The sequence below is a fragment of the Ranitomeya imitator genome, chromosome 3, assembly GCF_032444005.1.
Source record: "Ranitomeya imitator isolate aRanImi1 chromosome 3, aRanImi1.pri, whole genome shotgun sequence".
NCBI classification, from domain to species: Eukaryota; Metazoa; Chordata; class Amphibia; order Anura; family Dendrobatidae; genus Ranitomeya; species Ranitomeya imitator.
In genome coordinates, this window is record NC_091284.1 from 780376093 (window position 1) to 780390878 (window position 14786).

The window sequence follows — 14786 nt, forward strand, 5'->3', positions numbered from 1 at the left end:
AATGGCACACTGATGGCACATTGATCCAAAACACTAATAACACTACTGAAGTATTGTTTTTTTCCGGTACTGGTATTGTACGGAAGTGTGAACGGGGCCTATGACAGTGTATTGGAGATTATCGGATCTGCCAACAATCGAATTTGGCAAATTGGCAGCTTTTACAGGGAAATTCAATTTACAGCGAAGTTATTCTCTGAAAATTTAATGTTTTTATTATGCTTTGGGGTCTCCAAGACCCCAGAGCATAATAATTATAGGTGATAAAAAAACTAAAAATAATAATAATACTCCAGTCACAACTAGTGATGAGCGAATGTGCTTGGATAAGGTGCCAACGGAGTGTCTTCGGCGTGCTTGAATAATATGTTGGAGTCAGCTGCATGTCTCGCGGCTGACACCCAGCCACAACACATGCAGGAGTAACACCTTATCCAAGCATGTTCACTCATCACTAGCCAGCCTCCTTAATCCAAACCATGACTTGTGCACCGTGTAGTCACTCGGGTGACGCACATTGTAACATCACGACATGTGATGGCACACAGTGAAATCCGAGGCCTTAGTCGAGCCATGAGGTACGGCTCGAATTTAAGACGTCAAAGAGAATAGACGCAAGGGGGAGGGGAAAAGAAGAAGCACTAGGAACCAGAAGGCGAACTTTGGGGTCAGCGGGACAGGTGAGCAGTGAGGTATTCATTTTTTTCTTTTAACCCTTTGCCTGCCCATCTATGGTTCATCAAAATGACAGCCGCAGCTCTAGAAAATGTATTTTCATAAAATTCGAGAATTTAATTCCACTGCGAATAAAAGCTCGCTCATCCCTACAATGTATACATAGTGCATTGATTTTTTCCTTGTGATTTGTATATGGATCGTATACAGTATGGAGTTATTGCCAATAATAGCTGGAATTTCCTGGTACAACTTTTCGGTGGCTCGGGATCTTGAACATGTGCCCCAAGCTTCATTCTCACTGATCACTGCAGTTATATAATTTGATGGTATTAAATTTCCCCAAAAAAATTATAGGACAAATAGATTTTCTCATAGATTAATGTGTAGTTGTAGAAATGTAATAATGATAGAAGCATGCATTGGGTCCTAGATGAAAAGTGAACATGGGTCAATGTATAAAGGGTAAGCCAAACAAAAGATAAAAATTGGACAGTCCTATATCCTCACCTCTACTAGTCGCAGCTTCCTTCAAGTCTATTAGAATTTTGGGCTTTAAATCTTCAGAAAGAAGTCTTCCTTCCAAACCTGGAAAAAGGGATCTGGAAGACATATCAGTTTTGTTTTAATACTTATCTCTTTTTCCCCTAAATGAACATTGTCATTAGTTGTACAAATTAGTTGTACAAATGATGTCCCTTTTGCCACTTTTGGTGAAGTTTAATCACCGTTTTCTTCCACAATATTTGGAGACAACATATAATGCATTTCTATAATAGACAACGGAAGAACTGATTCCACAATCAAACATTTATGGTGCCTGTCTTGGGATAAACAAGAGTCCTACAAAATGGATCCTTCTCTATCCCCTTTCTGTAAAGTGCCAAAAACCTTTGCTTCCTGCAATGCCCCTTTCTCTTTGCATCCTTATGATGGCCACACACATCATATAGAAATCGACCAACAGATTCTCCGGCCGATCATTCGGCTGACAGCCATCTTGTTCAACACTCGACCGAGTGCTCCTGTAATCTCTATGAAAAAGCCACCAACCGTCAACTTCCGTCTGTTGGTGGCATAATTCAGGGAGAACAATGAGATTGGCTGTATAAAATTGGACATGCACTCCTGACCGTCGCTCAGACACCTCTCCTGACCATCAGTCGACCCCCATATTCATAATCCTGTTGATCAGCGGATTCAGCTGCCTTTAGTCTATGTGGGCCTTTAGTTCGTGGACGCGTCATTGTACATAACATATGGCCACCAAATGCAATCCACCAGAGCAGTGACTATAGACATGTCCACCCTTTCCTTTCCTCAAATTTAGTTGAAAACTACATTTTTTTTTCCAACAGACATTCAATACAATATCCTGAGATGCTAGCTAAACCCTTAACAGGCTGCAAGTAACTTGGAATTCAGATCGTAAGTATATATTACTCTTAATTTGTATTTTTGGAGCCTGATAGAGATATACAATAACAGAATGAACATGACCCAAAACTATTTCTGAAATCAGGGATGATAATACAGTATAGCAGAATGTAGGATTAGATCCAGAAACCCAACAGCCCACTCATGTCCCATAAGATAAGATAACATAAGCCTATACATTACATATACGGTAAATTCAATATTAAATATACCCAATTCCCAGTAGGGTATCTGCTCGTACCTGGGGTATTCTTCTGAGGTTATGTAAACAACGTCTTTTTCTGATACAGATGAAGAGAAAGAAATGAAGCTTCCATTCTGCAGCGGAAGTATTTCAAGCCCGATAAGATCACTGTAATTCTCATCACTAAGTAAGAACTCAAGGATGTGAAGCTTCTCATGAACAGGTCCTTTGTGTCCACATTTCCTTAACACCTGACGGACCAGTGCTGGGGTGACCTTCTTCACCGGCTTAGAATTGTTTACTGGGATTTGGAATGCAGCAGCCACATTAGCCGGTACCTTGGCGATCTGAGTCCCTGAGGTCTGGAGGTAGTTCAGGATAGTTTTTGTGTACTCCTGATGTTCATCGATTTCTGTGAAATTTACATCTGATTCTTTTAACCAGCATTTCGTGGCAGAATATATGACTGGATTCTGAAAAAGTTCCTTGAGCAGAGGTTCCATGATAGGCTTCCAGTGTGTCCTTACTTGGTCCAACGATGGCCACACTCGGTAAATGCTATCGGCAGAGAGAGGGAACTCGGGATTCTCTTCTGTTCCCATTCTCTTGATACCTTCCAAAATAAGAGTTGCATATGTTTTTGGAACAACATTTTTGACCAGAAGTTCATTCCAAAGAGCTGCTGGGTCTCGCCATTGGTCCAGTTCTCTCCACTTAATGCTCCTTCGGTTGTCTGTTAAGCCAAAGAAGCCACTAATATGAACAGGGAGACCTGTCTTGCTCTCATCTCCTGGTGGTAATGGAAGAAAACAAAATGCCCTTCCAATAAACTGTGACTCTGCTCCCTTTTCTTCTCCATTGTGCCACAATGGCATGGCAATTCCAATACTAGGAACAAATTTTAGGTCATCAGCGAGAGAGTCTAATTCAGTGCAGATGCCTCGGCCTCCAACACTGTTGCACACCAGCCATGAGGAGGTTTGCGTTTCTTTGACGCTTTCATCCTCTGCTACAATATTTACATGATAGGCAACACATGTTATACTATTGCTCGGGACTCCTTTACAGTAACTATCAATGGCTCTTCCAAGGATTTTGATAGAGTTGGGTCTATCATGTTTTAGCAGCTTGTTCTCACTTGCTGTGACTCGGAAAACCAGCTTTTCAGATCCATCTGCCTCTCGAATGTGTAAAGACACTTTCTGGACATTCTTCAGAAATAGAAGCACGGTGTCTGCATCTGCTCTAAAGGATTCATACAGTTCTAGAACTTTCTCTTTATTATAAACATTGTGACTCAGCAATGATGGCTGGACACGAAGAGGGAATCTAAAGAAGGTTCCTGGGTAATAACCTTCCACAAGGGTTTCTTTTGTGCTCCCAAAAATGTCAATATATGGGGCAAATTGGTCCACCAGTTCACTTATTTCTTTGCTGTCTTCCTTAATGTTCCAACACTGGCCTGACTCATGACGTCCAAAGAGTATTTCGTGGGGATCCAGCATCCCTATCTGATCACCACTGAAAATACTGGGAACATCTAATGAGCAAACAAACAAAACATTAGTGAATATCATTGAGACTATGTGCTGGTAAAAAAGATATAAAGAAAATATACTTTATTTATGCTAAAGAGATTAATTTGTTCATTTTTTCTTCTACAACCACTAATAACACACCGTGGTATTATAACAGATAGTGGGATATTGCTAGAATAATACTCAGATTAACCGATTGGATGTCCACAACATCCAAAACCAAGGCAGAGTTTCTTTTAATTTTTCTACTGTACATTGGCGCTACCAGTGTTTCATCCAAAATCAGATGAATGGGAAAACTGAGAAAATATTTTTCATTAAAGGGGGCAGCCCATTTAGCTGTAACCAGTGGACTTTGGAAGTGTTTGACTTTCCTGCAGAACATCTACAGGGAAAATGACGAATTACAGAGGGTTATTTTATTTTTGGAGCTACCCACGAAATGCGTGAATATGTTAAGTTCTCAAAATTGAAGGACTCTTTGTAGCCATTATTTGATCAGGCAAATTAATAAAGTTCTTTAATGCTAACCTTCAGCTATTAAAAGTAATGTCATCTACTGGACAACCCCTTATGAATGTCCCGATGGTGCTGCATAAAATAAAAAATACGTACCTATCTTTTGGGCTGGAACCGCTTCTCCGCTCCGAGCCTGATGTCCCCCAGTGATAAATTATGTCAAATGAGTGCTGCAGCAAAGATGGAGACTTCACATTTCCGTCGAAAAGATCACAGGGGAACACAGCACTCAGAGTGGAAGAGCGGAGCTGGTACCGGAGCACTTTGTGGTCAGTAGTAGACAACCTCTTTAAGGCAACGTTCACATTAGCGTTTCCCGATGCTGCGTCGGGAAACGCTGCGGCAACGCATGCGTCATGCGCCCCTATATTTAACATGGGGGGCGCATGGACATGCGTTGTGCTGCGTTGTGCGACGCAAGCGTTGGGCGCAGAAAATGCAACAAGTTGCATTTTTCTTGCGTCCAAATTTCGGCAAAAAAGGACGCATGCGTCGCAAAACGCAGCGTTTTTGCGTGCGTTTTGGTGCGTTTTTATTTGCGTTGTGCGTTGTGTCGCCGACGCAGCGGCACACAACGCAAATCTGAACGTAGCCTAAGGCTTTTTCAGAAATCATTTTCACCATTTTTGGGGTGAAAAACACCTTAATATTTATTCTTTTTTTTTTTCCTTCATACATTTTTCTGTGCAGCTTAAGGTTTTTTTTTTTTTAAAGTCTGTTGAAAACTGCCTAAAGAAAACACCAAATCTACAACTTACTGCGTTGAGAAAAATAAATGCCAAAAATGGTAAAAATACACAAATGCAGAATAAAAAAGCATTGTCTGCAGTGCGCTTTATTTTTCATATTGGCTGGCAGCTAATATCTTCCCATAATATTTATTGCCATAAGAAATGGGAAAGAAAAAAAAAAGAGTGGTTTAGTCTAATTACTGAGCGTTCCTTAACATGGTGTTTTATTTGATCTTCTTACAATCTATATAATACTTCCTATAATGAACACTGAAAAGCTGTATCTACCATAGATTATCACCTGTTATATGGTAAACGGAGTTAAATCCAATTCCAAACCTCCCAACCTTCAGCGGGTCATCTTTTTTCCTGCTTCTGGCAATTTCTTGGATTCCATGCCAGTCTTCCGGAGTGAAAACTGCATTATTGTATACATAAAGTGCAGGACCTAAGAAAAGTAAAAGGGTAGGAGAAATATTTTTTAGTATATTCGGACAGGTATTAACTACATAGATTCATATTGCATCATCTGAACGATATGATCATGCCATAACTTAGACCCATATTATGTATTGTCTGCGTATCCGTTGGGAGTTTCAAGTATCTACAGTCCTAATATATTTTGTCACCAGTGAAGAAGCAATCACATATAATAATGTCATGGGATATTACTAAGATTTACAATAATACTCAGATTGCCCTATGGGACTTCCACAAATTCCAATAACAAGACACAGAGTTTCTCTAGTCGTTTCTATTCCACAACGGATCTACCAGGCATCCAATGTGCAACACGACTCAATAAAGTGAATGGGCAGTAATGTAACACCATATCCTAGAGAGATGACATTACTACCAATATTAAAGGAAACCTGACAGCTGATACAAGCTGTCTGATCAACGTCCACTGCCCACTCCCCCACGCTGCCCTTTATTAACAGATCTCTCCGTAAGTGCCCAGTCAAGTCTGTCCCCGCCCGCTGCCATGGATCGACAGGTCTCTCCGTACGTGCCCAGTCAGGTCTTTCCCCGCCCACTGTCCTGGATTGACAGGTCTCTCCCTACATGTCCGGTCTGGTCTCCCCCAGCCCGCTGCCCTTTATGGACAGGTCTCTTCCTATTTGTTCGTTCAGGTCTTTCCCCACTCGCTGCCTTGGATTGACAGGTCTCTCCCTACATGTCCGGTCAGGTCTCTCCCAGCCCGCTGCCCTTTATGGACAGGTCTCTCCCTATTTGTTCGTTCAGGTCTTTCCCCACTCGCTCCCTACGTGCCTGGGCAGGTCTCTTACTGCCCGCTGCCCTAAAATGACAGATCTCTCCATACGTGTCCGGCCAGGTCTCTCCCTGCCCGCTGTCCTGGATTGACAGGTCTCTCCCTACATGTCCGGTCAGGTCTCTCCCAGCCCGCTGCCCTTTATGGACAGGTCTCTCTCTATTTGTTCGTTCAGGTCTTTCCCCACTCGCTCCCTACGTGCCTGGGCAGGTCTCTCACTGCCCACTGCCCTAAATTGACAGGTCTCTCCATACATGTCCGGCCAGGTCTCTCCCTGCCCGCTGTCCTGGATTGACAAGTCTCTCTCCATACATGTCCGGTCAGGTCTCTCCAAGCCTGCTGCCAATTTTTGACAGGTCTCTCCCTACATGTCTGGTCAGGTCTCTCCCAGCCTGCTGCCCTTTATGGACAGGTCTCTCCCTATTTGTTCGTTCAGGTCTTTCCCCACTCGCTCCCTACATGCCTGGGCAGGTCTCTCACTGCCCGCTGCCCTAAATTGACAGGTATCTCCATACGTGTCCGGCCAGGTCTCTCCCTGCCCGCTGTCCTGGATTGACAGGTCTCTCTCCCTACATGTCTGGTCAGGTCTCTCCCAGCCTGCTGCCAATTTTTGAAAGGTCTCTCCCTATGTGTCCGGTCAGGTCCTTGGATTGACAGGTCTCACCCTACGTGCCTGAGCAAGTATCAAAACGCAGCAAAACCCGATACCTGCGTTTTTCCAGCATTTTTTCACCACTCATTCATTTCAATGGGTGAAAAACACTGAAAGAAGTGACATGCTCCATTGTGCAAAAAAAAACATGCAAAGCACAAAATCCTGATGACAAAAAAAACAATGGGTGTGCATGAGATTTCTGAAATCTCATAGACTTTGCTGGTATTGTAAAACGCAGCTGAAAATTTGCAAAAATGCTGCAAAAACCCCCAGTGTGAACTTACAGTAGCCTTAGTATTTCAGAGTCACACATACTTGGCTGAGACAATACAGCCAGCTCTTAATTCATACTGGACATTTTTCACGTTAAGGAAATTTTTTTGGCAACTGTGAGGGTGTAAGGTTCAACCCCCCATCTATGGTCTATCCTATCAGTATTTCAGAAATGTTAGTAGTTGGAAAAATCCTTTTAAATGCAGGATGGGTAGATAAAGCTGGAATGACGTTGAAGACTGAAAATCCAATTTTGTCAAAATTAAGCGAGCAGCATGTGGCTCTGAAAATAACATGGATCAGTTACATACCTTGATATTGGGCCATTTCCTTTGACCAAAGGGACTCAGTGCCATAATGTGTTTCGTCAAGGAGGAATTTGACTTCACTGGCTCCTGCATCTTCTGCATTTTGAATCAGCTCCTAGATTGCAGAATTGTAAAAATAAAGGAGTCAACTGGACTGAAAGAGAACCTGTCTGCACGATTGTGTAATGTAAAGTAATGATGTGGCTGTAACGGCGCCGTAATACTGATTACATTGATACCTTTGGTGAAAAAATCCGCTTTGTGGTTCTTCTGTAATCAGCATTTGTAGTTTTTACTATTTAGATTTCGGTGCACAGGGGCCGGATTGTGCCCATGTTCTTCTCCTCCCTGTACGTGATCCCCGGCCTCTCCGCCTGCCTCCGGTCTGTGATTGACAGGTCACTGCTGAGATTTCAAACATTCACTGACTGGAGGCAGGCGGAGGGGCCGGGGATCACAGACAGGGATAAGACGACCCAGTACAGTCCGACCCCTGTGCACCGAAATCTAATTATCAGAAGACATCAAATTTTGATGAAAGTAGAAACACACAGCGGATTTCTTCACCTAAGGTGTCAATATAATCAGTATTACAGCAGAACAACAGCCATGTATTCACTTTACTTTTGTTTACTTTTGTAGGTGCAGATATAAAGGGAACCTGTCGTGTTAAAAATGCAACTATGGACCTGCAGATATGCGGTTAATCTGCAGGTTAATAGCGATCTAAAGCCACGTGGCTACTTCTCTGGAGACCTGGCTACCAGGAAGAAATGGACATTATTCCTCCCGGCCACCTCCGGCTTTCAATCATTGAGACACTGCCGGTGCGATGGCAAGCGGCGGCTGTGACCACACACCAGCGGTGGCTGTCAGTCAGTGCTGGGGCGTGGTTACAGCTGCCCCTCACTATCGTGCCGGCCACACCTCTATAACTGAAAGCCGAAGTCTGCCAGGAGACTCCTGGTAGCTGGGTCTTCAGGGCAGTAGTCACAAAGTTTTGGAACGCTAATAATCTACAGATTAACAGCATATCTGCAGGGTTTTTTCTTACAGGACAGTTTTTGGTTTCTGTAGGCATAGAGTTACATGAGGCAGTATATGAGCAAAATGTGGTAACTGAACAAGTTTGCTGAAGGGAAATATATATTGAAAAGAGCGGAAAGATTAGTACATGACCATTACAGTTTTTAGGTTTAGCCTATAGGAACTTGTCATTACCTTTAGGATCTGCCCTCCCTCTGGGTATCTCCGTAATATGTCCTTGAGAAAGTCGACAAGAGGTGGGGTGGTCTGTCCAAATTTACCTTTTTAATAAATGATAAATATATCTTTCATTGCATTAAATAATTTATTGTGGCCAAGATAAGCAGAAGAAACACATTTCAAGACATTTTAGGAGCTGCTCACACTACTCCAGCAGCCATTACAACTTTATTAATAAACTTTTCAAACTAAGGAACCAGTAGAACTAGATGGGATTCCAAGTATTCGTTTTTCTTCTCCTTTTTCAGGCTCTTTTTTAATGGGATAAAAAGTAAATACCATAATTACCTCCTCCTTTTAATCCCTTTGATTGGAGATTTACAAATAGATTTGTCTTCTCAGAGGTCAGGTCTTCAATCTTGGTCCTGTCATGTAACTATAAAAAAAAAAAAATCATCAACGAGGAAAGGTCAAAGCTAAAATAAAATACACATAAAATATATTATTCTACATAGAGACTGGTATTAACGTTAATTAAGTGTGTTCACGTTTTTACATCATTAAAAGACAAGATTTATCCCAACTGGCCCTTAGAAGAGACTTTATAATACAGTTAGGGCCAGAAATATTTGGACAGTGACACAAGTTTTGTTATTTTAGCTGTTTACAAAAACATGTTCAGAAATACAATTATATATATAATATGGGCTGAAAGTGCACACTCCCAGCTGCAATATGATAGTTTCCACATCCAAATCGGAGAAAGGGTTTAGGAATCATAGCTCTGTAATGCATAGCGTCCTCTTTTTCAAGGGACCAAAAGTAATTGGACAATGGACTCTAAGGGCTGCAATTAACTCTGAAGGCGTCTCCCTCGTTAACCTGTAATCAATGAAGTAGTTAAAAGGTCAGGGGTGGATTCCAGGTGTGTGGTTTTGCATTTGGAAGCTGTTGCTGTGAGCAGACAACATGCGGTCAAAGGAACTCTCAATTGAGGTGAAGCAGAACATCCTGAGGCTGAAAAAAAAGAAAAAATCCATCAGAGAGATAGCAGACATGCTTGGAGTAGCAAAATCAACAGTTGGGTACATTCTGAGAAAAAAGGAATTGACTGGTGAGCTTGGGAACTCAAAAAGGCCTGGGCGTCCACGGATGACAACAGTGGTGGATGATCGCCGCATACTTAATTTGGTGAAGAAGAACCCGTTCACAACATCAACTGAAGTCCAGAACACTCTCAGTGAAGTAGGTGTATCTGTCTCTAAGTCAACAGTAAAGAGAAGACTCCATGACAGTAAATACAAAGGGTTCACATCTAGATGCAAACCATTCATCAATACCAAAAATAGACAGGCCAGAGTTAAATTTGCAGAAAAACACCTCAAGAAGCCAGCTCAGTTCTGGAAAAGTATTCTATGGACAGATGAGACAAAGATCAACCTGTACCAGAATGATGGGAAGAAAAAAGTTTGGAGAAGAAAGGGAACGGCACATGATCCAAGGCACACCACATCCTCTGTAAAACATGGTGGAGGCAACGTGATGGCATGGGCATGCATGGCTTTCAATGGCACTGGGTCACTTGTGTTTATTGATGACATAAGAGCAGACAAGAGTAGCCGGATGAATTCTGAAGTGTGCCGGGATATACTTTCAGCCCAGATTCAGCCAAATGCTGCAAAGTTGATTGGACGGCGCTTCATAGTACAGATGGACAATGACCCCAAGCATACATCCAAAGCTACCCAGGAGTTCATGAGTGCCAAAAAGTGGAACATTCTGCAATGGCCAAGTCAATCTCCAGATCTAAACCCAATTGAGCATGCATTTCACTTGCTCAAATCCAGACTTAAGACGGAAAGACCCACAAACAAGCAAGACCTGAAGGCTGCGGCTGTAAAGGCCTGGCAAAGCATTAAGAAGGAGGAAACCCAGCGTTTGGTGATGTCCATGGGTTCAAGACTTAAGGCAGTGATTGCCTCCAAAGGATTTGCAACAAAATATTGAAAATAAAAATATTTTGTTTGGGTTATGTTTATTTGTCCAATTACTTTTGACCTCCTAAAATGTGGAGTGTTTGTAAAGAAATGTGTACAATTCCTACATTTTCTATCAGATATTTTTGTTCAACCCTTCAAATTAAACGTTACAATCTGCACTTGAATTCTGTTGTAGAGGTTTCATTTCAAATCCAATGTGGTGGCATGCAGAGCCCAACTCGCGAAAATTGTGTCACTGTCCAAATATTTCTGGCCCTAACTGTATATCAAATAACAGATGGATTTCCTAGGAATCGCCTTTTTTGGGATTAAAATAAAATAATAATATAATTATACAGCTTATATCAAATGTCACCACAGTAAGTGTTGACTGCACATACCAGGTAGCAGACATCGAAAATTATCTCCCATCATAGGATCATAATCCCAATACACAAAGGAACCAGAAAAATGAAGGGTACTGACAAAAGAGAAATAAGAATGATGAAAATACTTACACCTCAACCAAAAAAATCAGGAATATGGTGGGTTAACAATGCTCCTATGGATTTTAAACCAACAACACTTGCTTCTCGAAGCACTGTGCCAGAACAGAAGTAATACTTTGCTCATGACCATTTCCAGGAAGAATTATTGATTAGTATCCGGCAAGATACAGTTATTAAGGTATTCATGGCCAAATGGTCCATTCATTTCAATTGATTTTACAATTTAAAAAAAAAAATAAACTTTTTTTTTCCTTAATAAGATGACCGGTAACGAACCACACATAAGCTGGAGCACTTACTTTGCCAACAGTTGCCAAGTATTTTGTAACAGGGGAGGACCACCCAGTACACAGGCCCTAATCACTTGGAGGGCACAAAAACCCCTTTTTCTACCCAAGACTTAAACCTGTTCAATGTTTAGCATAAATGAGTACACCCCTTTGAAAAGTAAGATTTTAATCAATATCTCACTGAATACAAGAACAATTTTCAAAAGTTTCAGAGGACATTTTTTCAGCCCATAACACGAAAGTGAGGTTAACGCTCTAACTTTCATTACAAAATCTTCATTTTAACTCACAAAAATGAATCCACCCAACATCAAAAACTACAATATCTAGTATTTGGATGATCTCCGTGATTTTTAAGGACAACACCAAATCTTCTAGGCATGTAATGAGGAAAGCAGATGATATACTGTAACATCTATCTGTGATGACAACTTGTCTCTTCAAAATACCCCATAGGTGTCCGGTTGGTTCAGATCAGGAGACACTTGGCCACTGAATCACATTCACCCTGTTCTTCTTCAGAAATGCAACATTTTTCCAACATGTTTTGAATCACTAATATGTTGGAAAAGTGCACGTCTACCAAGGGCACAGTGATGGCAGCATCTTCTCCTTCAATATAGAGCAGTACATGTGTGAATTCATGATATCATCAATGAAATGTAGCTCTGTACACCAGCAGCGTTCATGCAACTCCACAGAAGGATACGGCCACCGCCATGTCTCACTGTAGGCACTGTGCATTTAGAAAAATGAATTTATAAAAATGCATGGTGACTACAGTGAAACATTGTGGTGGCAGTGTCCTTATATAAGGCTGCATGAGTGCTGCTGGTATCGGGGAGCTACATTTCATTGACTTTGTCATGAATTTACAGATGTGCTGCTCTAGATTGAAAGACAAGATGCTACCATCACTCAGTGCCCATAGTAGAAATGCACTTTTTCAACGTGACAATGACCTAAAACCTACACCTGTTGCATTTCTGAAGATCAAGGTGAAAGTGATTTAGTGGCCTAGAAGACATTGCACTGCCCATAAAAATGATGGAGCTCATGCAAAATACTAGATGTAGTAGTTTTTGATCTGGGGTGCATTCATTTTTGCATCAACTAGTTTAAGTAAAACCTGAAGATTTTGTAATGAAAGTTATATTATTAACCTTACTTTCATTTTATGGGTTAGAATTTTTTGGAAATGTTTCTTGTATTCAGTGAGATATTGAATAATATCTTACTTTTCAAAGGCGGTGAACTCGTGTATGCTGAGCACTGTGTCTTTTTTTAGCACTTCAAGCAACCAGGGCCTGTATGCCTTGTCAATTCTAAGTGTTCATGATACTTTTCAAAAGGGGGGGTGTACACATTTACGCTGATCACAGTATATGGTTTAATCCAACATTCTAAAAATAGGCTAAAAGGTAAACTGGCTTACCATGGAATAGGCCCCAGTGTACGTCTCAAAGATACAGAATTTAGATTGGGAGGAGATGACCCATGGAAGTTTGGGTTCTCGTACTGCACTTTGTTCCAAAGTTCAGTTCAGGTAACAGAATTGTATAAACAAGTACCAATGATAAAGTACATCTTAATCAAAATGACACACCATATGCCTATAAAAGTTTGGCACATATATGCAGAAAGGACACTCCAGAAATATAGATCCTACAAATAGCTCACGGAGCAAACAGTCCAAAAACTCATGTGAGTAAAATGTACAAAATATTTTATTTTCTAAATATACAAATACAAGGGTAGACAGACTAAAAAAGACAAAGTACATCCAGAACTCACGTGTGGAGGACAAACAGCACTAAAAGTAGCAGAAATGGATTAGCCTGCATACATATATATATAGAGAGGAACTCACCCTGCAAACCTATACTGATGAAACCTATTTTGAAACATGCATAGTGCAGATAACAGGAGCAGGGGATAATAAACTCTATTTTCCCAACAGAGGTGTTTTTAAAGTGCTAGTAAATATATATGTATCAAAATGCACCTCCTATAGAGAAATGCAAGTCTTACCCATAAAGTCTCTGCCAGTGCGTGTCCTAAATGCAGCCCCGACGCGCGTTTCGCTTGGGCTTCCTCGGCTACAGAATTGTACCTGAACTTGAACACAAACCCCATTGAAAACTATGGGGACACGAACTTTTGAACCAGAACATTTTCTCTGTCTCTCTATTCTACCGGAGCTCCAAATATTGCAACGGACTTCCAGGAAAAGTCTGTGTTCGGCATTTAATACCGGACAGTAACTGTTATATACTGTTATAATATTACATAATGACTTTGTTATAGGGGGGCCATTGGTCTAGATGCTTCAACAATCAAGGACATAGGTTCTGTATAAGCAGTGTGGAGGTTCTGTTATGACGTTCTTTTAAGATGGCACATAGTAGCATAGCTCGGATTCAACATGACTGTCCTGATATATCGTGGCTTTGTGAAGACTTCTAATACTCAACACCTTTACATCATCTTCTTCGCCTCTTCAGCGTATGGGGCCACATCTCTTTCCCCTCGAGAAATTAAATAAACAATTCTCCTGTAATCCGCTCTCCTCAGGACACAAACTCATGACTCCATGTTTACAGGCAGCAGCTCTATCTATGACTCATAGCCCACAATGATAAACCTAGGAGAATCTGTTAATCTTGAGCTGCTTTGCAGGCAGTGAACTCAGAAGCAGAAGATACAGGTACAAGGAAATATATTGTACAGTGCGGAAAATAAGTATGAGATACAGTCGATTTTGCAAGTAATCCCATCAAAAAAGATTGAAGAGGTCTGTAATTTTTATCGTAAGTACTGACACACAGATTATACTGATACATAGAGCTACATTATATATAATAGCGTATTTCTATGTCTCTGTATTCTAGAGGGAGAATAAAAGATATATTTTTTCCCTACAATAAAATTCCTAAAAAATAAAAAAATACAATAATGTAATATTTAATGGGTTTTATAAAAACAAAATATCACAAATCAGCAAATAATATTAACATATTTGGTGTCTCTGTAATCGTAATGGTCCGAGTAACAAAGCGATCAGATTATATATGGGAATTAGTAAATGGCGTTAAAAAAAAAATGGCGTGATAGTTTTTTTTTTCTCTATTAAACCCATAAAACAATGTAATAAAAATCTAATGCTGAGGCCATGCTCACACGTAGTAAAAATGTTGCGCTTTTTTCTG

At 40.9% G+C, this 14786-nt stretch overlaps 1 protein-coding gene across 1 annotated transcript in view; it reads right to left on the reverse strand.

Moving 5' to 3' along the window:
• The window catches only part of SACS (sacsin molecular chaperone), a 102759-nt gene that overhangs the window by 24039 nt on the left and 63934 nt on the right, over positions 1-14786 (reverse strand). The window contains exons 4-9 of the mRNA XM_069759120.1: positions 9148-9235; positions 8815-8900; positions 7597-7708; positions 5386-5532; positions 2354-3836; positions 1186-1277 (exon numbers count right to left, since the gene is read on the reverse strand). Coding sequence (XP_069615221.1) covers positions 1186-1277; positions 2354-3836; positions 5386-5532; positions 7597-7708; positions 8815-8900; positions 9148-9235 — 2008 coding nt within the window. The remainder of the gene's footprint in view (positions 1-1185; positions 1278-2353; positions 3837-5385; positions 5533-7596; positions 7709-8814; positions 8901-9147; positions 9236-14786) is intronic.